The 27,827-nt window shown below is 52.8% G+C and overlaps 1 protein-coding gene across 3 annotated transcripts in view; it reads left to right on the top strand.

The window, feature by feature from the left end:
* THAP4 (THAP domain containing 4) overlaps positions 1-27,263 on the top strand; it is a 43,604-nt gene extending 16,341 nt beyond the window's left edge. The window contains exons 1-5 of one of the 3 annotated variants that reach the window (XM_051991682.1): positions 9,605-9,703; positions 20,076-20,235; positions 21,662-21,771; positions 22,430-22,533; positions 26,957-27,263. In XM_051991682.1, coding sequence (XP_051847642.1) covers positions 9,673-9,703; positions 20,076-20,235; positions 21,662-21,771; positions 22,430-22,533; positions 26,957-27,076 — 525 coding nt within the window. In that variant the 5' untranslated portion in view covers positions 9,605-9,672 and the 3' untranslated portion in view covers positions 27,077-27,263. Of the gene's footprint in view, positions 1-9,604; positions 9,704-12,285; positions 12,425-20,075; positions 20,236-21,661; positions 21,772-22,429; positions 22,534-26,956 lie in introns of those variants that run through there. The other 2 variants (XM_051991681.1, XM_051991680.1) reach the window with 2 other exon arrangements.
* Positions 27,264-27,827: the final 564 nt, after the last annotated feature.

Below are 27,827 nucleotides of genomic sequence, written 5' to 3' on the forward strand. Positions count from 1 at the left end.
AGGCCTCCCTGATTATAATACAATTTACCTAAAAGTCACAGTGTCACCTCCCTGATGTTAGGGCCCTTTTTGAGAATGAAAGACAAACTACAATCTTTGAAAAGGCTGTGCCTTTGGTGAATCCTCTGTTTTTTCATCTCTGCCTCTTAGAATCCCAAGCTTTTTTCTTTTCTTTTCTTTTGATTAAAGCTTTTTATTTCCAAAACATGCATGGGTAATTTTTCGACATTGACCCTTGCATGGCCTCATGTTCCAAATTTTCCTCTCTTTCCCCCACCCCCTCCTTTAGAGGGCAGGTAGTCCAATACATGTTAAGTATGTTAAAATATATGTTAAATCCAATATATGTATACATATTTATTATCATGCTGCACAAGAAAAATCAGATCAGAAGGGAAAGAAAATAAGAAAACAAAATGCAAATGAACAACAATAAAAGGAGTGAGAATATTATATTGTGAACCACTTCACTGTTGAATGAGCCATGTCTCAGAATTGCTCATCATGTATTTTGGTTGTTGCTGTGTACAGTGATCTCTTGATTCTGCTCATTTCACTCAGCATCAGTTCCTGTAGGTCTCCCCAGGACTCTCTGAAATATCCTGCTGGTCATTCTTACAGAACAATAATATTCTATAACATTCACATCCCATAACTTATTCAGCCATTCCCCAGCTAACAAGAATTCCAGGCTTTTTTCAAGGCTCAGCCAAGAGTTTCCCTAAATTCAAAATCATCCTTGATCTCCCTCTACCCCTTGCTCTCCCTTTTCAAATTACCTTGTATTTGTTTATCTGGGTATGTATTTTATCCCTTCCGTAGGCTACATGCTTTTTGAGAACAGGGGCTTTGGGTCTTTCTAATGCCAGCACCTAACTCACACCATCCACATGACGGGCACTAAATAACCTGGGTCAGATTGGATTGGTTTTCATTGTTGGTATTTTGGGTACTTTTGGCGATTCATTTGCTCTTATTATATCAGCAATCCACTTTACTTCATTGGTTTTCTGGTTTTAATGGTTGGGCTTTTTGTTTGCTTTCTTATTAGGCATTTAGACTATTTTTTCTTCTGTTTCCTCTAGATCTCACATAAGTTTGGGAAGGGGACTTTAAACAAAAACAAAAACAAAAAATCCCCAAGTAGAAAAATGGCTGCCTTGGTTCTAAATCACCGTACACTCCTTTCCTATGTAATATTCAGCTGCTGGATGCTTTTATCAGTATCCATTTTATACTTGTCACCTATCTTTCATGAATTTGGTGGGTTGACTGAAATATATGTCTCATATATATATATATGAGAAATACATGTGCCAAGGCTGATGAAAGCTTGATATCCACCTGCTGAGAGTTTGGTCTGTGATGATGATGCTTTTGCTATAATGAATGATCTGTGGTTTGGAAGTTTCCAGTGGTCATACTGGGAATACTCCTGGAGAGGAAACTATACTTTAGATTTTTATAGGCATCTTTTGCTTTCATTTCAGCGTCATTTCCCAATACGCTCCTATCCCATCTGGCAAGTCATCCCTTATAATAAAGAACAGAAAAGAAAGGGGAAAAAAGAAGTTCAACAAAACTCACCAAAGCCTCAGTAGGCTTTGATGAATATCTGCAATAGAGAGGAGGGGGATTATTATTTTTGTTTGTTTATTTTTAATTCTTTTTAAAAATGTTATTAAGGCTTTTTATTTACAAAACATATGCATGGGTAATTTTTCAACATTTGACCTTTGTGAAACTTTCTGTTCCAAATATTTCCCTCCCTCCCACCCCCTCTCCTAGATGGCAGGTAGTCCAATACATGTTAAATATGTTGAAATATATGTTAAATCCAACATGTATACATATTCCAGCTATCTTGCTGTACAAGAAAAATCAGATCAAGAAGGGAAAAAGAAACCTAGAAAGAAAACAAGCAAGCAAACACAACAGAGAAAGTGAGAATGCTATGTGTGATCCACACTCGGTTCCCACAGTCCTCTGGGTGTAGATGGCTCTCTTCATCACTGAACAAGTGGAACTGGTTTGAATCCTCTCATTGTTGACGAGAGCCACGTCCATCAGAATTGATTATCATCTAATCTTGTTGCCATATATAATCTCCTGGTTCTGCTCATTTCACTCAGTATCAGTTCATGTCAGTCTCCCCAAGCCTCTCTGAAATCCTCCTGCTGATTCTTCTTACAGAATAATATCCCCTAATATTAATATACCACAATTTATTCAGCCATTCTCCAGCTGATGGGCAGCCACTTAGTTTCCAGTTTCTTGCCACTATAAAAAAGGCTGCCACAAACATTTTTGCATATGTGGGTCCCTTTCCAAGGAGGGATTATTTTTAAAACTGCATTTAAAAGTGAATGTAATTAGAAAATTTTAAAAATGTTCTAAGACAAAAAGGAAACAATGTTTATAAAATGTTACCAGCATCCTGAAAGATTATGTTATGTTACTATATCTGATGCTGTTCCAAGGCTACTAGATAATTTTTAAATGCAAGCTTAAAAACTCAGAAATATAATTCTACATGTAATAAAGAGAATCTATTTCATCTTTACAGTTGGTTCCAAACTTGCCAGAATTTGAAAGCAGGAATCAGGGAGGCAATGTACTGTGGATGTTAATACAATGTTCATCGCTAAAAAGTAACTAAAGCATTATCGGGAATTGTGGGAAGTAGGCATTTAGGAGTCCTGGCATGGGAGGAGATACAAGTAGGGAGGGAAGAACAAATCTTGCTAATGCTTAGGCAAGTTGGAGGAAGAGGACAGATCTGAAAAAAAAAAAAAGAGGGGAAAAAAGATAGTATGTCTTGGACCTTCAGAAGACCCGAAGGCCAAAAAACAAAGGATATATGATCAAGGCAGAGTTAGTAAGGTCTCCCTCCCCCCTTTCAAAAGTATCCTCTTTTCTCCCCCCTCTCCCCCCGCCTCCCATTGGTGATTCCCTAAGAAGATCGTTTTAGAAGGCAAAGGACTGATTTAAGGCAAGCTTGCATACCCAGGTGCACACGTATACACCCTCACCCACATATTGTAAACATGAGTCCTATTGTCTAGTCCCCCATTTACTCTGGATAGAGATAGATTTTTGTTCCATGGACCTTCTTCAATGAGCTGCATGATTTTTGCTTCGAAAAATCATTTTTGAATGATTTTTGAAAGGGCTTTTTAAAAAAATATTTTTTCTTTTCTAACTTTATCATAAAAACAACTTCATTACCAAAAACTTGGCTAATTATGACATTATGTATCATTTTTCTTGCAAGTCCTCTAATGGATGAGGATGCTGGTTGAGTTAAATTTTGAATTTGGCCTTTGTTTCTAGAATCACACTTGTTGAGGAAGAAGTGAGCACATCTTGATCTTTATTGCATCATGTTTATGCATTTGAACATATCTTAACTCTACTTTTTCTTAACTGTTTCACAATATTTATTCTGCAATATCGTGCCCTAATTTGTAATTCCAGAGTCGTTGGTTTGCTCTAGAGTAAACACTGGGCAGCTTTTAGTTTTCCCTGTGTTGTCAAAGGCTGTGCATCTAAGTTCTAGCAGGGCCTAGCAACTTGGAAAGGTTTCAGTTATGGTCTCCAAAATGAGTTTAGCTAAGGACTTAATCTAAAGGAGTGGCCCCTGGGTGGTGTGTGTGTGTGTGTGTGTGTGTGTGTGTGCGCGCGTGCGTGCGTGTGCTGGTCTTAGAAGCTCAAGGGAAGAGTTACTCTTTACATGGGAAACTCATAAGATTCAGGTAGACCAAGAGAAGAGGAGAAGCCATTCCAAAGGAAGAATGATGAGCAGATTGGGCTGATTGGAGCAGGCTAACCGTGGCAGATGAAGCTCGAAAGGTCCATTGAGGCAGATCATTCGTAGAGGCCTAGGGATGCCTGGGGGGTGGATCTGGTCTGGTCAGCAATGGGCAGACCTTGAGGGTGCTCGAGAACCAGAGTGAAATTGGCCTTTCTAGAAAGATGATCCTGGTCGTTGAGGGCAGGATGGAATGGACAGGGGTGGCGATCCCTAAGCGAAGGAGGTCCTGCCTGGTAGCCTGTTGTGGCTTCTGTTGCTGGTGGAGCAGCCTGAGCCCACTACGCCGCCTTCCCACGATCCCTCACTCATATTTTTGCCAGACCTCCTTCAGCCAGCAAAAGTCCCAGTGATGTGTCTGGCCCTCCTCCCCTCATACCGTCATTGGGGACAATGACATGGGGTCCAGTGTACTATGGCCGTGGATGCTGGTCTAGCAGTTTCCTGGTAGCTCTTTCTGCTTTGCTCTCTCCTCCTTTCATACTGCATTCCAAGCACGGGGAACAGCCGGTAAAAGTGTCTGAAGCTGGGGTGGGGGGTAAGGAGCTTGAAGGCCAGTGGCTCCCAGAATCCATGGGGATGCCAGAAGGGGCCGGCTTGGGAAGGATGTTAGTCCTGAGCATGATATATGGAGCTGCTGAGGAGAGGCAGAGGTGACGTGGTCAGACTTGCACTGAGAAAGATACTTTTACGGAGGCAGGGAGTCTGGCCAGCAGCCTCCTGGAAGAGGGGTTTGTGGCGCATGAGAAGAGAGAGGGGCTAAGAATGATACCTCGATTGTGAACCTCAACAGTTCTAGTATAATTAGGCAGAAGGGAGAATGTGTGTGGGGAGGTAATGAGTCCAGTTATTGACATGTTGAATTTATGAAATTATGAGACTGTAGGAGATGTTCAAAGTTGGAAATGTGAGACTGGAGGGAGTTTAGGGCTGGGCAAGCAGACCTGGGCATCATCTATGTTGGAATGATAATGGAATCCATGGGAATAGATGATGGCATAAGAAATCTAACACAGAAGGAGAAAACGTCGGGGTAGAGCTATGGGACGCCCATGTTCGCTGAATAAAGCCCCAGCAGAGGAAATTGAGGTAAGTCAGTCAGGAAGTGAGCCAAGAAAGTGTAGTGTCATGTAATCTCAATGAAGTTTCAAGGAGACGATTATTCTCGTGCTGGCTAGCATTAAAGGATGCAAAGAGGGATAACTGGCAACTTGGGAGAGAGCAGTTTCCACTGAATGGTGAGATCAGAAGCCAGACTGCAGACAGGTCTGAAGAAAGCCAGAGAGGAAGTACAGGGCAGCTAGTGTAAATGGCCTTCTCCGGGGATTTAGCCACAAAAGGAAAGAAAGCTAGGAGATCGTAGCCTAGGAGGGTGGATGGAGCAAGTGAGGGTTTTTGAAGAGGAGGAAGGTGGGAATGTATTTGTAGGCAGTAGGGAAACTACTGGAAGACTAGAGATGATAGAGGGGGAAATCCTTTGGGGAATGTCATCATTCAGGATCAGTTGTGTGTGTAGAAAGATTTTTCTTGATCATGAAAAGGTCATGAGGGAAGGAGGGGAGTGTGGAAAGCAGCTGAGTAAAGTTAAATGAGGGTTGTGGCGGGGGTAGGGAGGGAGGTAATAGGGAACTTTTTTTTTTCTTTAAAAAAATATTTTTCCCCCAACATTTTTATTTTTCCAACATGTAAAGATAGTTTTTAGCATTCATTTTTGTAAGGTTTTGCGTGCCAATTTTTTTTTTCGCTCCCTCCCTTACTTCTCCAGGACGGTAAGCTGATATAAGTTAAACATTACAGTCTTTTTAAACATATTTTCATATTTGTCATGTTGTGCAAGAAAAATAGACCAAAACCCGGGGGCGGGGGGGAAATCCATGAAAAATCAAACAACCAAACAAAAAAAGGTCAAAATACTATGCTTCAATCCACATTCAGCCTCCACATTTCTCTGAGAGAATTTTCTAGTTGTCTTCAATTTTTCAGTGAAATAGGAGACAACTTTCTCAGCTAAAAAATAGGGAAAGGAGAAGCACCTTTTCTGAACATTTTCATCCCTCCTTAAACCCCGTCTTTTATCCCTTCCCCCTCATGGGATTGGGATAAGGGAGGTATAAAAAGATTGCCTTACTGCAGAGAAGACTCATTAGATTAGATACCATAAATTGGTTTTCTTTTTTATTTTAATAGTTTTTTAAATTTTTTTCTAAATTCATGCAATTTTTCAATATTCACCTTTGCAAATCCTTGTGATACCATAAATTTGTAGTGGATCCAGTTAACATGGCTTCATGATTCATTTATTTCAACTTGATTCATCAGCATGTGAGTAGAAGTGAGTGCATACAAGGTGGGAGAAACCCAAGTTCAAACCAGGTTCAACAGGCAAGACCAGTGACAGGATAAGGTGGCAAGGAACTCGAGAGGAGAGACAGTAGAGTCCTGAAATGGCTCACCAAGGGGTCAAGATGGTGGAAAGCTTGGAGAAGAACTGAGGGTGGGAGGACTGGGAAGATCTGTGAGCAGATAAGGGAACTTCAGAATTTATGAACGTGAAAATGGGACACTTACGGATGATGGCGAGATCCAAGGGTGAGTTCATCTCTGTGGGTAGTCGAGGTGGGCGGAGAAGAGTCATGGGAAGTGAGCAAGTCAAAGAACTGGTAGATTAGGTTATTTCAAGAGAGCATCATTTTGGATATTGAAGACCCCTGATGTGAAGGCAGGATGGGAGAGGAGAGGTAAACAGATTGAAAAACAAAAGGAAGCCAGAGGAGTTTCCTGGAGGCTAGTTGACGATAGCTACCAGAAATTTGATTGGGGGATAGATAGGAACTGAGTGAATCCACAACGAGGTGGGGTCACTGAAGTGAAAGAGTCTAGAAATACCTTGGGAGGCTTTGTCATGGAGTATTGTGTATTATATGTGTCATAGTCCATTCCTAGATTCCAGAAGTGCTGCAACTACTTATCTAATCTTGTATCTCGCAAGTGGAGTCCCTCGCATTGGGTTCTGTAGTCAGTTGTAGAGCTTGTGTGGATTGAATTATTAAATTCTGGAATGAAGGAATAAGAATATAAATTAAGGAGAGGAAGGCAGACTTGGCTTATCTTGCGACCCACTGGCTATCTAGACAGGGAATGAGAAATGATTGCGAGGTTTGTAGCCTAAGAGTCTGAGAGCATCATGGGCAGAAGAGTTGGAAGTGCTCCATCCTTAAGGGGAGGAACTGGTTTTTGGGGTGCTGATGGAAATCTGGGCTTCAGTATTAAAGATGTGGAGTTTGACCCAGTGGGGTGACATTGAAGTAGAAACATCCAACAAACAACGGGCTACAGGTCTGAAGCTCAGGGGAGAGCTGGAAATGTCGATTTGAGAGTTATTCACAGAGAGGCCGTTGTAGGAAGCCATGAGATTTGCTACGATTTCCCAGGGACAAGTACATGGGGGGGGAGCTAGGACCAAAGGGTTAACATTGAGCCTCAGCTCTTTTAAAGATTAGAAGGATGAGAAAACAATGCAATAATACGGAGAGGAAAAGTCAGAAGAAGGAGAATCAGAATTACATAGTATTAAGGAAACCAAGGGGGAGGCTTTTTTTTGGGGGGGGCAGGACTCCTTTTTTAAAAAATATATGGATTGTTTGGTTTTTTAATAGCACTGATGAGGTGCCCTCTCCTGTTCCACCCCCCCCCCCAGCCCTGAACCTTCCCTTGTACTATAGAAGAACGATTAAGCAAATGCACCGATCTGCCCTCGTACCTTTGCCTCCCAACTCTGCCAACAAGAAAGGGGGACAGCTCATGTTCTGTTCATCACCCAAATTGGTCAATATTCTGAATCCAAATTGAGCGTCAGTATTCTCACAAGGTAGCGCACTCTGCGTTCACATAACTAATGTAGCCATCGTGCTGCTCTGCATCAGCTCCCAGAAGTCTTTTCATATTGTTCTGAATTCTTAGATTTCTCGTATTTTATGGCCCAGGATGACAGAGTCATCGATTTAGGACCAGAAGGGTTCAGCCTCTGTTGCACAGAGGTAGCCGAGGCCTTATGACTGGCCCAGATGTACACGGCCAGGGAGGGGCAGGGCCTGGTTCTGAACAGAGTTTCCAGCCTTTTCTGCCATTCTTCTTATTTCCTGCCCTTGCATTAAAGCCACCTACTGTGATTGGAGCAATTTTTGCCTTTAAATAAAGGCAAGAGATGTTGGCCCCTGATCCTACTGTGTGCAAGGCCCTGGACGTACAAAGATAAAAATGGAAACCCCCCCCCCCAAAGATCTTCCATTCTGTTAGGGAAAGCGGCAGATAGTTGTCAAGTACCTCCTTCCTGCTGGAAACAGGAAAGTCCAAGAAAGTCAGAGCAGGGGCTGTCTTCAGGGAGCTTATGGTCCGACTGCAATGTGGAGGTAGCTACGGCAATGTGAGCGTCCAGGGGACGCGCCGAGTAACTGGAGGGGAAGAAAGTCCTTGGCCCCGGAAGGGCTCTGAGCCCTGCTCTCTGTAGAGATGGCACATGAGGCTCTCGGGATGTCCAGAGGCCGAGGGAGCCTGAGGAGAGAAGAAATGTCACTTAGGGGAGTGGGAGCATCCCGGGAGGATAAGAGCAGGCCAGAAGCGGCTTCTGAAGGCTGTGAGGTGCCAGGCTGAGAACACGGCAGGGGCTTTATCTGGGAGTGATACCCTGCCCACACATAGTCCCGAAGGGAGCAGAGGTGGCAGGAAGGCTCTGAGATGGGCAAACACATGGACAATGGCATTTTTGGTGGTCGGTAAGAATTAGGAAGAGAGTGGGCAAAGAAGGGAAAGGCTGGACAAAGGGTGTCGTGTGCACGGGATGGGAAGTGGGCCTTAAGTCACACTGAAGTGAGACCTTCAGACCAAGGGGAGCGGATGAAGGATGAGGGTGGGATGAGGGGGAGGAAAGCACCGAGGCCTGCAGTGTGTCTGTCTAAGTCTCACCGAGGCCCTCAGTGTGTCTGTCCCTCCATACCTTGCTCAGCTAGCGATGCCCCTTGTAATGCCTCCTGGGGGGTTTAGACCAAAGAACAAGATGGTCAAGTGCCAAGGGGTGCCCGGGTCACTCTTTGCTGCCATAAAATCAATAAAAAGCAGAGGAAACTCAGAGCGTTGTGAGGCAGTGTTGGGCGTGGGTGCTTTTTAAATCTGAAATTGCTGCTCATTTAGTGGCTAAAAGTTGGGGTATCATTAACAACCTGGAAATACTCTTTTTTTTTAGACTGAACTCTTTTATTTGTACATTGCCCACATTTCCCCACACCCTCCTCCCCTTCTCCCTTCCCCAGGGACCATCCCACAGAAAGAAGCAGAAGCATTTCTGTCGCATTTTAGTTTCCAAAGTACTTTACAGATTAACTCATTTAACAGTCACATAACTATATAAGTCATTTTTAAAAGGACAAATGAAAAAGAGAAAAATCAGTCAAACGAATCACAGCATCGAAAAACTGTAAATCTCTGCAGTGCTCCCTCCCCAACCTCTGTCTTCTCACCTCTCCTTTGGGGCCAGAGAGCTGGAAAGGGACTTTGAGAAGGAAGGAGAGAAGAGGCCTGCTTGTGGGGACCCCCCAGAGTGCCGAGGGCTACTGTGGCCCCCGCTTCAGGGCGCTTTGCCAGGGTGCCCTCGGGAGGGCCCTTCCTCACGCTGCGGCACCCTGGTCGTAAACACCTTCCTTATTGTGTCTCTCTGGGAGGGAGCTTTTAAGTAAGGCACTTCAGTACCCAGCATGCATTTTGCAGACTTAGGAATCACTTCCTGTACAACTCCTTGACAACCAGGTACAAGCTTGTCCCAGGAAGAAGCTTGGGAACAACCTTGGAGCAGCTTGGCTGGGGGGGAGATGACGAGCAGCACAGAGAGCACAGGGCCAGGTGAGCACGGGGACAGGTGAAGATGCTCATTTCCTCCAATAGACAGGGGGAGAAAGGGTGAAAATGCTTTACAGCATTTCTGTGAAGCGAACTTCAAACAGCCTAAGCACCCGGCACGTCCAGCTATTCACACTGATAGGGGACACGGGTGTACAGGCAGGATACCCACAGGAGCCTGCCAGCACCCCCGGTCCTTCTCCCACGAGTGTGTTTGTGCCTCTGTGTCTAAGTGTGCGTGTATGTGTGTGTGTGTGTGGGGGGGGCTGTCTGCGTGTGTGGGGGTGGCAGCTCTGGGGGGGATGTACACATGCGCTGCCGTTTGTCAGGTCCCAATTCTTGGTGCTGTTTTAGGCCTTTCATTTTTTCATTTAACTTAAAATATCTTTTTTCCTCATTTATTTTTACTGGCATTGTAATCTTTGTCATTTGAATCATCCACCAGATGTTAGACATTTAATTGTTCCCAATGCCTAAGAAAGAAAATAACACTTTCTCATTTTCTCTTCCCTTCTTCATGAACATATAAACCTCCTCATATTTAATAGAAATCTTTTTTTCCCTTGATAATAATATTCTTGTTAGCATGTTTTTATGGTATTTTAGGGTCAAAGATGCAATCACTTCTGTTAATGTTGAGATATACCACCAAATTAACTTCCACAAATATTCTACTGATTTGCAATTCCACCAGCAATGTAGGCACTGACTTATTTTTTTCCCCTCAATACTGAATTTTGTCTTTGGTTTTTTTTTGTTTGTTTGTTTGTTTTTTTGCCAATTTTTGAAAGGGGACTTTTAAGTTGCTTTGATTTGTATTTCTGAATTTATTACTGAGGCTAACATTTTTCTAACAGTAAGACTCATCATGTGTCTTCTTTTGTAAATTATTACCAGCCTTTGACCATTTGCCATTCATTTGGGCATCATAGCATTTTTTTTCTATTCAATGCTATTATGGAATATTTGTGTCAATTTCTTTAAAATTTTAGATGCTAAGCTTATCTTTATATATATGTTAATATATAATATATATATTTATCACAAATACTTTTGCCAATTGGATTTTTATCTTGATTATATTGGGATTTTTTTTAATTTAAATTTTATTTTATTTAATAATAACTTTGTATTGACAGAATCCATGCCAGGGTAATTTTTTACAACATTATCCCTTGCACTCGCTTATGTTTCGTTTTTTCCCCTCCCTCCCTCCACCCCCCCGCAAGATGGCAAGCAGTCCTATATATGTTAAATATGTTGCAGTATATCCTAGATACATATATTGGGATTTTTATGATGAACTTTATTTCTGCATAATCAAAAGTATCTATTTTTTGCTTAGTAATTTCTTCTACTAGTTAAAAACGGATCCGTTTTTCACAACTGAAATAAATTTATAACTTTAAAAAAATTATTTTTTTCTGGTTATACATGTACGTTCATTAAAAAAAATTTCCTTATGAATCATGGTGGGAGAAAAAAGGAAAAAACCATGAGAGAAAAAAAAACAGAAGAAAAAGGGAAAAAAGTTAACATAGCATATGTTGATTTATATTCATATTATTCCTTTTTTTCTAATTATTTTAATAATATTTTCCCCTTAGTTTAACTTGGTGATTAAGCTGGAGTTTTTCATACCTGGATATAGTATGTTATAAAAACGTAAAATGTTTTGCCATATTAATAATTTGTTTTCCCTTATGAGACCATGAATAATTTTCCCATTTTTATTGCTAATAGGTTAACTCAGCCCTGGATCTCGGAGGGTTTTTATGTGTTTGTTTTTAATAACAATGTACCAAATCTGCACCAGAAGGCCAAGGATTTGGCACATTGGAGTTCATAGAGTTTCCTTTACAGGATTTTACTTTTCCATTTTCCCTCCAACCTCAGAATCTTCCTTATATAATTTCATTTTCAAATTTACCCATTGAAAGGTATTCTGGCCTGTTGTATATATTTCATTATGATTTTATTGGGTTTTATTTTTTTAAAGTAAGTTAGTTTAGGAGTTCTGACATTTTCCCCATCTTTCTTCAATCTAATTGTGGATTTTGAAGACTCAGTCCTCAGCATAGACTGGTAGGAGAGGAGCCACATTTCCTCCTTGTTCGTGTCTTCTTGGAGCTCTTTATCTGCTTGGCCCAGGGAACTGCCTGAGCAAAGGTGCAGAACTGGGGAAAGGCAGGGCCCGGAGTGTCCAGGAGGTGGTCCGAGGGAGTGAATGCATGGAAGGGACTCCAGATTGGGATTCCCCTCGATTCCCTGGAGGAGTTAGGGAAGATGTTCGGACAAAGGCATGACAGGGCCAGAGCTTTGTATCCAAAGGGTCGTTAGGTCAGCCCTGGAAAGGTCGGTGTGGGGTGAGCCAGGGGTCAGTGGGTAAGGAGGAGGAGGTCCAGGGAGAAGGGCTTGCCTTGGGAGGCGAGGTCAAGGCCAGGGCAGGGGGAGAGTAGAGCTTCCCAGTGTGGGGTCTGGCCGAGAGCAATGCGAGGGCCCCCAAGATGGAGGTGGGGCCTGGGGCTTTGTGACTGGGTTGGCTCTAAGGGGAGGGTCGCACAAGCGCTCGATCTGCCCTTCAGGGCCCAGGGCCACTGATGGCTGGGGAGAGACACAGCCGGGCAAGGCTTATTTCTGCTGTGGAGAATACGGGCCCAAGCTGGCCATCAGGCCCGGCCCTCCTGGCAACACGGAGGCTTTGGGACGCATCCCGCTGCCCCGGTGAGTCCCTAACCCAGCCGTGCTCTAGCCTTCCTGGGGCTGAAGGAGCCCCATGAGGCCTGGCTGGCCTGCAGGCCCTGGTGTTGAGGGGGGCCCGTGGAGCCGAGGCTCCCAGCCCTCCTTCAAGGAGAATGGTTTAGGCCTGGGTGGGAGCGGGCGAGCGGCCAGGCTGGCCGCCAGACAAAGGCATGGACAGCTTCATTGTCCACCTGACGCATGAGGCAAAGCTGGCAGGGTCCGCCGACAAAATCAAAGGCACCAGAAGGGGACATGGGGCAGGGCCACGCCGGGCTGAAGGCAAAGTCGTGGACGGCTTTCACAAGAACAAAATGGGGGCGGTCTGGCTCGGCCTTCGGAGAGACTAGGGGCCGCGGGAGCTGCACGTTCCGTGGGAACCAGTGGTGTCCTTGGGCCGCAGAAGCGAAGCAGAGAACCCACTAGTGGCGGGAACCGGGCCTATCCAGGCTGGCCTCCGAGCCGGCCTCTGGGGCCTCTCGTTCGTGCTGCCCAAGCTCCCAGCCCTTCCGGGTCCAGCTCTCTGACACCATCGCCCCCTGACCTTTGCCCCCTCCTTATTCCTCTTTGGCTGGTGGTCCTGGCTGGTGGGTCTCTCTCCTGCTCTGTGCCCTGACATTTTGCCGAGTTGGCCCTTTTTTATCTTGTTTTTTTGCTGAATTGGGACTTCTGAAATCACTTAAAGGCATTCCCTGCATCTTCTGGGATTTTCTCCTCTTCCTTCGGGGGCAGATTCAGCGTCCAGTTTGTAGGTTTTCCCTGTTTTTTCCCTGTTTCTTTTGTATTGAAGGATTTAAAACATGGTATTTTTCCTTGGCTCGTTATGTCAGATGAGCATTTCCTCCTTGTTTCTAGAGAAGTAATTTGTCTTTTTCTTTAATATCTTAAAAGGCAGATGACCTTGGAGTTAAAATTCCTTCTCTTTTCCCCAGAGGAGGCCTGTCTGGTATTGTCCTTTTGGTACGTGTCCGTGTGTGTGTGTGTGTGTGTGTGTGTGTGTGTGTGTGTGTGTGTGTGTGTCTAACAGAGAGAAAGAGCAGAGGGAGAGACGGAGACAGACAGACAGAGGCAAGAGACAGGGAGGGAGAAGACAGAGCTGATCGTCTCCTGTGGCTGGGGGCCAACGGGCTGTGGCTTCTAGGACTCTCCGGGTCCCCTCCTGCTCACACAGCTTCTTCCTGCGCCATTGACCCGAGGCTGCCCAGTTCATGGACGGAGGGCTGGGATGGAGTCGGGACCGGCCTACACCAGGTCCGTGGCCTGCGGCCATCAGCGCCCCCCGGCCTCAGTCTCGCTGTCTGTCTGGTCTGCTGTATCCCAGGCTCCTCATGAAGCTCAGACCTGCAGCTGTACTTCCAGCTGCCAGGCGTTGGGCACTGCACCGACATCCTGTGATCATTGTTAGAGAGGTGGCCCTGGTTTGGGCTCCTTTCCTCCCCAGAGTGGGAATGTGGGGGCCGGCTGGGGAAGAGGCCCCAGCCCCCCACTCCTGTACCCTTTTGCCCTCTGCCCAGTGGCAGCAGAGACTCCTCCCTTTGTCTATCCCTGCTCCCTGGGCGATGCCAGTGTGACTGCTCCCGGTGCCTCTGTCCGTCTCTGCCCCGTCCTGGGCCTTCTCCCTGAGGGACGCCCTCCACGTTTCTGCCGCCGCGGCCGCCCCTCCTCTTCCTGGCGTCCGCTGCCAAGAAGCACGTGGGCTGGCGCAGGTAGCCTTTCCCTTTCCCCTGGGTGCATAAGCTGGAGACTCCCAGAGTGGGACGGCCGTGGGAGCGTCTTGTGAGTTCTGTTCTGTTTGCAGAGGTCCTTCCTTTCTCTCCCCTCTCTCCTTTCTCTCCCTTGGCCGTCTCATGGTGGCTCCCCCATCTTCCAGATGAAAGCTGCTGCCAGGAGCTCAGATTTCGGTCTAACGACCTGCTTACCTCCAGCAGTGGGGAGAGATTCCGTGGAGGGCCCTCCCGGAACAAGTGCTTCTCCTGACCGAGGAGCCGCCCGCTCCCTTCCAGAGGCCCACGGTGATCGGCCGCCAGCTTTCGGTCGGCTTTGCTTATTCTTTAAAAGAACCACATTAACGTGTCTTATTTTTCCTTTTTCCCCATCCCTAAATGACAGTTGTGATGGAGAACGGCAGGCTCTGGGGGGCGGGGCGCTGTGAGGGGCAAAAGGGGGTGTGGAAGTCAGAGGTCTCCCCGAGGCCTTCTGGTTAGGGGCTGTCATCCCTTCAAGGCAGTGAAAGGCGACGGGTGGTTGGTGAATCTGAGACTTGGGTCCTCCTCTTCTGTCTTCATTATCACTGTGCATTTATTCAGCACTGACGGCATACCCGCCAGGCATTGGACAAAGCCCTGGGGATCCTGGCCCATAAGGCTCAGAGACTTTGTGTGGCAGGAAGGAAAGGCCCAGAGCCGGAAAGTTACAGCCAGATGCCAAGCTCACTAACTAAGCTAGGGCTAAGTCAAAAAGCTCGCTGGGCTAAGGACGGAAGCACTCGCCAACCACCACGAGACTCGTTTGAAGGAATAACGTGGGAATTGGGGTCCAAAAACTGAAAAGTGGGTCTGAAAGCTGGGACTTCAAAATTCCTTAAAACCAGCGGTTTTCTTCTTCAATAATAAGACTTACGTTAAAGATTTCTTCCGTGATAAGAAGAGTTTCAGGCCAAAATAATTAAACATATAGTCCTCCTTTTTCAGTAAATTAATGGTCTTCTCCAAAAGAACTCTTCTCTTTCCAAAAATGTAGTTTTCAATCTTTTGAGAGTTTTAGGGTTTTCTCATACTTTTTTTTTTCAATTCTTAAAAATTAAAGATATATATTTTTTATTATAAAAAGATAGGAAAAAGGCAGCTAGGAGTGCTGGGCCTAAGACAGGCAGCCCGAGACACTGACGGAGCTGTGGGACTCTAGGCAAATCAATTCACGTGTTTGCCTCAGTTTCCAAATCTGTAAGGTGTAGATAGTAATATAACTCAAGGCTCTCCTGAGAATCCAATGAGATAATAATTGTGACGTGATTAATCTGGTATATAAAATCAATGCTTCTTCCCTTCCATGTGTGTATACACACATGTACACCTATATCTACAGATGTATATAGATGCATATATAATCATGCGTAGATATTCTGTGTAATACATACGTGTGTTGATGTACATACGTATACATGTAAAATGTTTTTCACAAACTCAAAAAGTTCGACTTCCTCTTACTTTCTTTGTCCTAGCGATGTGGGCGATGTCCCTGGAGCAGATGGATGACTGGGGCCAAAGGAGCGCAGGGGAGGGGCCTGAAATAGCAGCAGTAACTCCCCACGAGGTTTGGTTTGCATTTATTTGGGGCCTTGATCGAGTCTGCCGAGAACCGGGATCCGGTCTTGCCCGTTTCGCCATTCGAGCTGCTGCCGTAGTTGTGGAGCTGTCCCTAATCGCGGGTTTCACAAAGATTTAGGTTTCTCGTTTCTCATTTCTTGGCCGTACATTCTACTCTTTAATGTTCGTGAGCTTCCCTTGCCTAAGCTTTCCTGATATTCCATCTAAAGTTTCCATTGTTTCATTTAATCCCTGTTTGCTCTCTGTGAGCCTGGGGCCCTGATAGGCCCAAGCGGTTCTGTCCGGGGTTCACAGGTAGACCCGCCGAGCCGATTTGCTGTTTTTCTCACGCTCAGTTGACAGTGTTCAATCATGGAGAATTAATCTTCTGATGGGGAGGACTTTGGGCCCAGAGATCCCCTTTCCAGTGAACTCGGCCCTTTTCCTATTGATCTCGGAAAGAGATGGCGTTGGGAGTCCAGAAAACCCCGAATCGTTTGAGATTTATATCTGAGGTCGTGGTGACGGCCCAGCCCAAGGTGAGGTACGAAGTGTCTCACGACAGCCCTGGGAGGTGAACGTACTTTAGGGCTTCTTGCCCCATTCAGTGGGCTCAGAGACTGTCAGGGACCGACCGGAGGTCACGTGGCTAGCGGATGATGGTCAGGACTCGAATCCAGGACTCAGGTGGCCCCGCTTGTTCTGTGGAGGACGTGACTTGAGCTGGAAGGGATGTCGGGGCCGTGAGAATTCCCTCTGCCACGTGCCTGAGTGGTCGGCCCTCCTGGCTCGGAGACGTCCCCGGGGGAGAATCACCCTTCCCATGTCTGATCAGACATGTCCCTTGTGCTGGCAGCCCCCTCCCAAGCAGAGGAGTTGGGTTCTTCCCAGCTGAATGTTCTGGGCTGGCTTCCGTGGGCCCCTGGTTGCCCTTCTCCGGACCCCCTGGAGAGGCAGAAGGATTACAGGTTGTTGTTGGAGCGGGAAGGCCATAGAGGCTCCCATGTCCACTCCCTCCCTTGGGCCTGTCTGTGAGGCAATCCCAGGGGAGGGGGAGGGCCGAGCTCCACCGGAGTCAGAGCAGGTCCTGGGGTGCTCTGGGGCACTGGGAGGCTTAGGAGGGCAGTCGGGACCCCCAAGACCAGTCAGCTAACCCCCCGATTCTGCAGATGGGAAAAAAGACCCAGAGAGGTTCAGAAGTTCCCCCATAGTCACACGGGCAAAAGAGAGCAAAGGTTAAGACAGGGAGCCCTGGCGAGTCCGGGGCCGGACCGACCCAGAGAAGCGCCGGACCCAGGAGGCCTGCCTGCCGGTCACTGCTCTCTCTCCCAAAGGCCCGTCTGTCTGCGGAGGCTCCAGACCAGAGGGAGGAAGGGGGCGTCCGCTCGTGGCCCGGGGCCCGCACCCCCAGGGAGCGGGGAATATGGCCGAGGGATCCCGCGTGGCCTCCAGAGCCGCCAGCGCCCCCCTAACGCGGTGGGTGCAGGAGGCGGGGCCTGCTGGGCTCGGGCTGTGTGATTGGGGAAGGGGAAGCAGCCGGCCCGGGGAGCGCCGCCAGCCGATTGTGAAGCTCTTCTCGCTGCTCTGGAGGGAGGCCCCGACTCACCCGTAGGAAGTCTGAGACAGGATTGGAGTTCAGGGCTTGAGGTCCGGCATCCTCTCCCTCGTCCAGCCGTCCCGAGGGGTTTTCACTGACCCTGTTTGTGACCCCATCTGGGGTCTTCTTGGCAGAGCCCCTGGGGGCTGCCGTTTCCTTCTCAGCTCATTTGACAGATGAGGAAACTGGCCAGGGTCACACGGCCTGTCTGAGGCTGGATCTGAACTTGGGCAGGAGTCCTGGCTCCCGGCCTGGCTCTCTGTGCCCTGGGGACCCGTCTGGGGGGGTCCATCTGGGGCTCGTCTGGGGGGGCCGTCTGGGGCTCGTCTGGGGGGGCCGTCTGGGGCTCGTCTGGGGGGGCCCGTCTGGGGCTCGTCTGGGGGGGCCCGTCTGGGGCTCGTCTGGGGGGGCCCAACTGGGGGGTCCGTCTGGGGGGGCCCGTCTGGGGCCTGGGGCACATCGGAGCTCTGGGAAGAACCCTCCTGCTCTGGAGGCCAGATTCAGGGAGGGGACATGGATGCGCCCCCCGAGGCTGTTGGAGCCAGAGGGATCAGCTGCGGAGGCCGGGGTCCCCCCAGGGAGCTCAGGGCCCCGCAGGGGGCCCTCCTGGCTAGCCCCCATGCCGGTTTCTGAGCAGTGACCGTCGGGAAGAGCCCCCAGAGGGCCAGCGTGTGGCGGGACCTCCTCCTGCTGCGGGTCTGCTGCCGCCTCCTCCCGACCCCAGGGGCTGGCCCTCCGGACAGGGCAGCTCCCGGGCAGCGGCTGCAGGCAGAGGCTCGGGCAGCAAGGAGGCCGGAGCCGGGACACGTCACTGGGAAAGGCTTAACAAGGTTGTGTCTGGGGGAGGGCCCGGGCGGCCGCGGGCAAGGGAAGGGCTCCTCGCAGCGGGGCGTTTTTCAGGCTTTCTCGCGGTGGGGGCTGGGGGGAACTTTCAGCTGGAGGTGAGACAGCTGCCCTGGAGCTGGGGTTTGTGTTTGGGGGGGCTGCTCTCCCCATCACGGAGAATGGGGGAGGGGGGCCCGCCTGGGAAGGTGCCCCAGAACCCCGGGCCTTCTTCAGCAAGCCCAGGCTCCGAGGAAGTGCCCGGCGGGGGGCACCAGTCCTGGAGCTGGGACCCCGGGCGAGGGAACGGCCCCTGACCTTGGGGGGCCCTCGGGCCTGGCTCTGCGCCCCGGAATGCTGGCACAGAGGCTCCCTTAATAATGAGGAGGACGGTCCGAGGGCCTCCTGGCGAGGGGGTAGGGAGGGAAGGACGGCGGGGGTCAGGGGAAGCCAAGGAGAGCTGGTGGGAGGGACTCCCAAGGGCCCAGCTGGGAGGCCCAGGCTGGCTGTGGCGTCGGGCGGCCACCAGGGGGCAGGCGCGGCCCGGGCAGCGCAGCTTGCAGGCCTGGGACTCAGCCCGTGGTAGCTGGGGGGGGGGGGGGGGGGGGGGAGGGGGCCCCCACCCCCAAGGGGCCCCCCGAGGGGGTCTGTTTCTTCACATTAACATCTTGGCAACTTCACAATTTATGTCAGAGAGCGGAAGGTTTGGGAGAGAGCCAGGGGGAGCCTGGGGAAGGAAGCCCGGTCTTCCCCAAGTGCCAAAGGCTGCTGCTCCCTGCCCTCGCGGCCCCGATCCCCTGCTTTCCCCGGTGCCCCCGGAGCTGCCCCCGGACCTGGTCCTGCCCGCTTCCTACTCACGGCTGGTGAATCAGCGGCCGCTGCCCTCCCCAAGGAGCCTGCCCCCTCCTCGGGCCCTGCGTTCGCTTCCCTCTGCTGGCTTCTCAGAGCAGCGAAGAGCCTGCAAAGTCTCCCTGGGCAGAGGGGGAAGAAACCCGTTCCCGTCTCCTGCCCTCAGCCCCGCTCTGGGGCCTTGCCACGCGCCCGCTTCCCCGGCCTGTGATCTCCCCGGCCCTGCGCAGCCGGGGACCGAGAACGGGGGCCCTGGTCACTGCCGGGACCGGCCTGGTCACTGGCGCCGCCTGCCTCGGTTTCCTCACCTGTAAAATGGAGCTGATAGTGCGACCCCTCAGACTGTGAAGCTAAAATGAGGAAAGACTCCAAGGGCTTTGCAAACTTCAGGCGCTGTGTAAACACCGGCAGTTCTCAGCGCCGGCCCGAGCCGATGATCCCAGTTTGTTCGGCCGCCTTGCTCCTGGGCGGCTCCTTAACCTACGAGCTGAGGGCCCTGGTCTGGAGAGAGAGGGCCCGGGACCTCAGTGGTCTCCTCGTCTTCTCGGGGCGGGGGGCGGGGAGCCGGCGTGGTCCCGGCTGATTCTCGGCCGCTTTATGGGAGACTGTTCTGGGCCCCCCCTTCTGCCTCCACGGGTGTCCCCAGCTACAGGGAAAAGATCCCTCCGAATCTTGGCTGGGGGAGGGGTAGACGGCGCTCGTATGTCCGGCGGCTGCCCACGGGTCCGAGCCCACTCTGACTTTCCAGCCTGAGCTTCGGGAGGTTCGCAGCGCTCCAAAGTGACGGCGGGGCCTCCTTGGGTTCCCCCACCCCCGCTCAGGCCGCCTCTGGGAAGATCTGGCGGGAGTCGGCATCGGGAGCGAGGGCTGTCGGCGGGAGGGGGGGTTACGCCAGCTGGGTCTGCTGGGCCTCCCCCGGCAGGAAGCGGCCGTGACGGATGACCTGCTGTGTCCCCGCCCTGTCAGCTCCTCACTGGCCCCAGGAGCCGTCCCGGCGTCCCCCAGAACACTGAGCGGTGCTTGTGGGCCCGCGTTCTGACCCTGCCCTCCTTGTCGTTCTCAGAGACCCCCAAGATGAACCCCGTCATCGAGCCTCTCTCCTGGATGCTGGGCACCTGGCTCTCGGACCCCCCGGGAGACGGCATCTACCCGACCCTGGAGCCCTTCCATTACCTGGAGGAGGTGCACATCACCCACGTGGGCCAGCCCATGCTGAACTTCTCGTAAGTGGGGAATCCGGCGCGCTTTCCCTATGGCCGGCACGGCCGCCGGGCGGGACCCTCGGGGGGGGGGGCTGGTGAACGGGAAGTCGGACGGGACGGCGGCGTTTGGGGGGGTCCCCGCCGGGGGCCTGGGCACGCCTGCCTTGGGGGCGCCCACGCAGAAGTCAGACTTTTAACAAGCCTGGGTCTCTGGGGGGCGCTGGGGCTGCTCCAGCCAGTCCTGCCCGGCCCCGCGTCGGCGAGTGTTCCCGATTAGCGTTTCCACTTCAGAAATGGGCACAAATCAGGGCTGATTGATCCTTTGGCTGATTGTCTGGACTTAAGAAAGCGGGAGAAGGAATGTTAAAACTTACCCTTTTGTGCCTCTGTTCTTCGTCCCGGCGGCCGTGGTTCGGGGCCCCTGCATCTGGGCCCCCGGTGCTCCCCGAACAAGCCGATTGGCCCAATGGGGGCTCACGGGACCCAAGACCTCCCGGGGCTTCTCCGAAGACCTCACAAGTGCTCGGGGATCATTGAGCACAAAAAGAAGCAGAATTCAGGCTTCTTTTATATAGTCAGAAGCTTCCCCAGTGTGTCCCGTGCTGCTCCTAGAGGCTGTCTCATACAGCAAACGATATTTTTTATAAAAGGAAAAAAGGAGTCATTGAAAAGCACAGATTCAGCACATTGAAAAGTCTGGAATAGCCGCCAGGGTACTCTGGGCCTGGCCCTCCCGCATCAGCGGGATGTTCTGGGCCTGACACAGCAGTGAGGAGCTGGAGGCAGGGGAGGGCGCTGCAGGAGGCCGCGGGGACCCTTGGGGTTTTAGAGCCCGGGCCCCTCTGTCTGCCGGGGGGAGCTTGGTGGCTCCCTACAGACCGAGCCGGGAAGTCCTGCTCGGGCCCCTTGGATAAGTTCGTCACAAGAATATCCAGGCCCAGAAAGGCCCTGTCCAGGCTGGAGCTGAAGGTCTGTGACCCTCCCCCAGGGCAGCGCCATGTCTGATGTGGAAAGACCCCTCTGAGGTCTTGGGCCCCCCCGGGGTCTTTAAATGGAAGCATGAATGTAGGATCCCGTGGTTCCGTGACTTTCCCACATTGGTCTTAGTGGTAACGGTGGGGAGGAGGCCCGGCCAGAGACCCCTGTGGGGGATGGAAAGCAGGACCCGCTGTGGCCCCTGCTGCTGCTGGTCAGCCATCGGGCGGTGATGTCGGGGAGCACTGCGTCTGTGTGACGGCTCCGCCTGTGGGGGGCGACCCCCCTGTGCCCCCAGAAGCCACCCCAATGGCCTTGGGGCCTGGAGGGAGAAGAGTTTCCAACCCCGGGGTCTCGCTCTGGGCCCAAGGCCTTCCTCCGGGCGGGGCCGCCCCTCTGCCCCTGGGGGCTTCTTGCCATCGGGCCTCCGCGAGGGTCTCCCGGGCGACTGATCCCTGCTTTCCCGGCCTAGGTTCAACGCCTTCCATCCGGACACGAAGAAGCCAATGCACAGAGAATGTGGGTTCATTCGCCTCAAGCCTGATTCCAACAAGGTGGCCTTTGTCAGCGCCCAGAACACAGGTAGGGGCCTCCGCCCGGGCCGGGGTCCCGGGGCTCCCGCTCCCGCCTGCGCTGGGCCCTTGCCCCAGCACCCCAGGGGCAGGGGCCGCAGGTCCAGAAAGGTCAGAAAGCCGCAGGTTCAGAATTGGGGCCTCCAGGAAGCTGCTTTCGGGAATGGCTCCCACTCCCCCAGCGTTTGGGGGCCTGCAGAGACGGCGGCTTCAGCCAGCCGTGGTCTCTGGGATCGTCTGGCTTTCTGCTGGGATTTAGGGTGACTGTGTCTACAGGCTGCAGCTGGGGGGCGCTGGGGGGCCCCGCCTCTGTCACCATCTCCGAGTTCTGCTCATGGCAAAAAGCTTCTTTCGGGGGCAGCTGCCATCCTTTATCCGGTCACCCCGAACGCTCGGGCCGGCCACGTCATGGACAAGGCCCCACCCGGACCCCCTGGACCCTGTTCTTGGGGAATCCCGTGACCCGGAGTTTCAGACTCGGGGGGGAGGGAACAAGCCCCAACTGGGGGCCTGGGGCAGATGGCTGGACAGTCCAGAACCTTCTCGAACTCCTGCCTGGCAGGATGCTCATGGGGAAACTGGGGGACTTCAGAGCCAGCGAGGAGGAGCTGGTGGGAGACCCCGGCGCTCCAGGCTCCCGGCTAAAGCCGGACCCTCCGCTCTTTCAGGTATCGTCGAGGTGGAAGAAGGGGAAGTGAACGGGCAGGAGCTGTGCATCGCGTCTCACTCGATCGCTCGGATCTCCTTTGCTGCGGAGCCCCGCGTGGAGCAGGTGAGAGCCCCCCTCCCGGGACCGGCCCGTGCCCTCCTCCCCTGCCCCAGGCCGGGGTCCCACATCCCTCCTCTTCTGCTTCTCCCACCAGCTCCGTCCCCAGAGGCGCCACGTGGCCGACGGGGACCCAGAAATGAGACTCCTGATCTGTCCGGCTCAGGCCTGGGCCGATCCCGGCCCTCGGCGGGCGACCTTTGCCTCCTGCTGCTTTTCTCTTCGGGGCTGTTCTCCTTGAAACCCTGTGTGGGCGGAGCTAACGGGGCATCCCCGGGCAGAGGGGCCGTGTCTGACTGAGCCCCTCCTCACTCAGTGCCTTGGTCAGCCCCAGCAGCCGAGGGGGAAGCTCCTGGCCGGGGACAGTCACCGGGCTCTGGCTCGGGGCCTTCCAGAAGCTGGCGGGGCCGCTCGTCCTTCAGGGCACAGTTTGCCTTGGTGACAGTGAGCCAGGGGACGGCTTTGAGAAGCTCCTTTTATTTTTAAGGGAGTTCCTCCAGAGTGAGTGGGGGGAAAGTTAGGGATTCTGGGTGGGGGCTCTCGAGGCACCCCCGTCAGTCACTCCTGCTCTCGCTTCGTCGGCGTTCCCCGGCGTCTCCCTCCCTCCTCTCTCAGGGAGCCGCCCTTGGGGGCAGCAGCTCAGCCCGCCCGGGCCCCTCTTCTCCGGCCGCTGGGGCGGGACGCTCTCGGAGGTTCCCGTTTCTGCCTCCCAGGATTTCTGAGATGACAGGAAGGGTCGGGGCCCTGCCTCCCCTTCCCAGCAGCCGAGTCCCGGCTCTGGTGGCTCCTTCCCAGCAACTCAGACGAGCTGAGCATTTCTGGGGGATCTGGTGGGGCCGGCCCCATGGCCGAGCCCACCCGAGGGCATTCTTCTCCCCCAGGCCCTGCGGGGATGAGCCGATGGGGAAGTGCAGGAAAGTCCCCTGCAGAAGCTACAGGAGCTGGGGGACTGTAGGCCGGGGACCAGCAGAGATAGAGCTCCCTGGGCCATCCTGGGTAGACTGCGAGGGCCTCAAGGGCAGAGACCGTCTTGTGCTTGCCTCTTGGCCAGTGCATTCCCCATCAGTCCCCTCCCTCCCCCTCATTGGTTCCCTGTGGCCCCCCCACCCACTGTTGGTCCCTTCTGCCCTCCACCCCCGTCGGTCCCTCTGACCCCCTACTTGCTATTGGTCTCTTCCCTCCCCCAGTTGGTCCCCTCTGGCCCCCCACCTGCTGGAGCTCAGCCCGTCCCGACTTGTCTGGGCTCCTACGTAGCTCCTGCCTGGTCCCAGCTGGTCTGGAGAGATTCCCCCCCTCTCCCCCCCATCTTCCTTCATGGAGACTTCTTGGGAGCATTTGCTTCAAAGAACTTGTGAATCCGAAGCGATTTAGAGGCTTTTCGGTGGGCTTTTGTCCCCTCCCTTCCCCAGGCCCGGGCTGGCCACCAAAAGACCGAGGCCCACAGTGCATAGAGTTCTCGGGGACCCCCCCCCCCACATAATAGTTTTCTCATATTGGAGAATTTCTTTATCTGGAGATGTGAAAGACCCCCAGCCAGGGACTGATCTCTGTCAGGGTGCGGGGGACGCTGCAGTGGGCAGGGGAAGTCTGGTGAGGTCTCGGGCCCGAGGGTCCAGGCTGCCTTGTGGAGGAGAAAGAGGTGGGCCCGAGGCCGAAGCAGTCAGCAGTGGGTGACCCCGGTTCTGGGTCCCAGCAGCACGCCCCAGCCCCGGGCACAAGCACACTCATAACTGTCCAGTAGCGTTGCGGGGGGGTGGTGGTGCATTTTCCTCCAACACTGAGGGGGGGGGGGGGGGGGCTGCCCTTCGACAGAGAAACCCACCCAGATTCCATGGGGCCTCTATTTGTGGTCCCCTAGCTGGGCCCCTTAGGCCCACCCCATTGTAGGGGTGGAGGGAATAAGCATTTCTCCATTGGGCGCCTTCTCCCTTTACAAGTATCGGCTCATCTTTCTCACCTGCACAGGAGAGCCCGCGTCCGGGGCATCCCCGCCTTTCCCCACCCAGCACTCTGCTCCCTCTCTGGGCTTCTCCCCGACCCCCTCTGGGGCCCATTTCTTTCCCCCTTTTCATAAAGGTCGGAGGAGGACCCACAAGGGAGCTCCGTGACACAGTCTGTGTCATTCCGTGTGGACTTGCAGCCTCCTGCTGTGGCCGCCTGCTGTCGGCAGTGCAGAAAGTCAAAGCGGGCTCTCTTCTCCCCTTCCTCTCCCCCTTCACCGGGGCCCTTGGCTCTGTTCAAGGCGGGGTCACATATTCCGGAGGGTTTGTGAATGATGCATTGGAGAGAAATGTAGCCCGGTCATTGAAGCTGGGGGAGCGTCCGTCTGTGAGCCGAGGGGTCAGGGCCCTGAGAACGGAACCGAGGCTCTTCTCTCCTTCCCCTTTCCCGCCATGTGCAAAACCCATCCTGGCTCTGCCGACAACTAGGGGGTGACGTCTGGCCAAAAAACCCTCAACTTGCCTGGTCTCTGTTAAATTTTTTTTTTTTTTTAATTTATCTCATCTTTTTTTTTCTCTTGCTTTGAGGGTTTGGCCTTTTTTTTTTTTTTTTGCCTCCGGAGGCAAGTTACAAGACATTGTTCCATTGCGGTGTCCGGCTGGCTCTTGGTAGTGATGGGGATGTCAGGGAGCCCTCAAGGCCTCTGGGTGGAGAGGAGGTTGGGGCTGGAATCGGGGGCTCCTGCCCTGTGGGTGCTGGTTGGGGAGAGGCTTGTGATCGTCAAGGGACGGGTGCTCCTACTGCAGATGATTTGTTCCAAGGCTGCTTAAAAAGAGGTTTTTAAAGAAAAGAAGGGGGAAAAGGAAAAAAAGCAGAATTTGGAAAGTGACTGTCCCAGTATAGAGGTATCCCCCCGTCCCTCTGTGCCCTGAGAAGAGCTGGCTAGGACCGGGTTGTGTTTTCAGTAACAATAAAGACAAAGAATTGAGCTTCCTGTTAGAGGATAGTTGGTCCATCCCTCAGTCAACTATTAGATCATAGGAATTAAAGCTGGGGGGGGGGGGCTCAAATATCCTGACTCCACCTGCCAGAGGGCCCAGCCAAGGTCACACAGCCATAGGAAGGAACGGCTTTGGAGCAGGTCAGAAAGTCTGCCTGGCCCGTGGGTATCGCCCCGCGCCTGGGCACTGAAGGACCCCCTGTGACACCTGCAGGCCACGACCCTGTGGGAACCAGTGCTCAGCAGGGGTTCCTGGGACGGGCCTGTGCTTGATGGCTTTCCTGGGTGGGCCCGGGACCTGCCAGAACCCAGCTCCACCACGAGGTGCCTGGGTCACCCTGGGGAGTCTGTCCAGCCCGCCCGCTTCCCTCCAGTCCTTGGTGCAGAACCATCAGGCTCCATGTACACAGTGCCCCGAGGAAAGAACACACACTTTGTGCTCACAAGAGTGGGAAACCTGTGAGTGTATAAAGGGAGGCCCAGAAATGGACCCGAGCGCCCGCTCTGTAACTGAGAAGCCACATGAAGGGAACGTCCCAAGCCCTGACCCCGTTTGGGAAACTTTTACATTCCCTGCAGTTTTCTGTGTTCCACAGAGTGATCAGTGGCATTTTAAATATGAGCCCTCCCCCCAAAAAAGGCTGAGATTGTAGGGAGCGCTGGGGCTCCCACTGACTCTCCCACAGTCGGGCCATAGGTGACCGAGCAACAGAAACCAGCTGTGCCGGGACAGAGTGAACAAAGTCTGCTCTGAATCAAGTTCAAGGCCAGTGCTGGATGTTTGGAGTCTGTGCCAGCTGACCTCATGCCTCTCTGGACCTCCCCAGGGTCTGCCCCTCCCTCCCCCCACTGGGTCGAGAGAGCTGTGCAGCCCCTCTTAAGGTTTAGAAGTTTGTCTTTGTAGAAGGAAGGACGAAAATGACAAGACCAGTGGGTTTGGGGGCTGTGATTGGAGAGAGGACCCTGGCCCGAACCTCTCGGAATTAGAGACCATGTGGGGAGAGTTGATAGAACCCCGGAAGGCTCAGGAGCCCTGCCCGATGGAAAGTGGGGGGGGGGGCGCAGAGACAGACATCAGGCGGGCTTCCGGATCTGTGAATAAATCCTGGTGGATTTTCCCAAGAAAGGAGAAGCTTTTCTCTCTTGGGTCGTGGCCGGGAATTGGCGGCTCCAGATGGAGCATGGCAGCTGGGTTTGGGGTGAAAAGGTTCCCCAGGAGCCCATTAAACATGTGCGGCGATGGGGGGGGGGGCGGTGAGAACGGGAGAGGCTGTGAAGCTTCGTCCTTCCTAGCCCGGCTGGTGCCCGGGAGAAGGGGCGGCCCCCGCAGAGGACGGCCGGGTGGGGCTGGCGACCTAGGGCGAGGGACGGCGCCCGCAGAGCCGCCAGGTGGGGCTGGTGCCGCGGAAGAGAGGGCGGCCAGGTGGGGCTGGTGCCGGTAGGACTAGTCCCCGCCCCCGAGTGATGAGACTTTTCTTTCCTCTTCAGATCATGCGGACGTTCCGCCTGAACGCCGAAGGCCGGCTGGAGCAGACGGTCTCCATGGCAACCACCACCCAGCCAATGACTCAGCATCTTCACATCACCTACAAGAAAGTGACCCCGTAAGGGGGCGGGGTAGCCAGGGTGACTGAATGTGGGCGGGGCGGCTCGGGAAAGCGAGGCGGGACCACGCCCACTCCGGGGGGGTAGGGCGGGCGCGTCCCGGGGCCCCCAGATGTGCCCCAGCTAGCCCCAACGTGGCAAAGAAACCAAATAAAACCCCTTTATTTTTACGGCTGCGGTTTTGAACGTCCTCACGTGTCCTTTGTATGTTTGTGGGGTCCAGGGGGCGCGGCCTTCTCCCGAGGAAATCGGGAAGGGGACTTCATTTTCTGACCTTGTCAGACGCAGCCTGAGAGCCGAGCTCGGGCTCCTGCGGGCCGGGGGCGCGGGGGCGGGGGCGGCGCCTGGCGGGTGGGCGCCAGGTAAAGCGACGCCGTTGCGAAGAGACAGGAAGAGCCCGAGTTGTAACGCGGCTGCTCGCAGGCGGGGAGGATTTCAGCTCTTGAACCCGCAGTGTCCGGCCCGCGGGCGGACTTAATAAAAGCTTCTTGGTTGGTTGCTAAGACGGACTTCTTTCTTTGGTCTAGAGGGAAAACACTGCGGAAGGTGCGGGAATGGCGGGAGTTAGAAGCGGCTCGTTCCTACAACGTTCTTCCTGCCGTGCTTGAAATGCGACAAATTCTGGGGGGTCCGAGAACCTTAGACTAGAAGCGCTTTGTACCTGCCCCTCCCCCAGAGCTCCCAACTCCACTTTCCTTTCTCAGTGTTTTTCCTGGGGACAAGCAGTTTAAAAAATTTCTTGGTGTTTTTTCTG

Source organism: Antechinus flavipes, chromosome 3 (assembly GCF_016432865.1).
Source record: "Antechinus flavipes isolate AdamAnt ecotype Samford, QLD, Australia chromosome 3, AdamAnt_v2, whole genome shotgun sequence".
Lineage (NCBI taxonomy): Eukaryota > Metazoa > Chordata > Mammalia > Dasyuromorphia > Dasyuridae > Antechinus > Antechinus flavipes.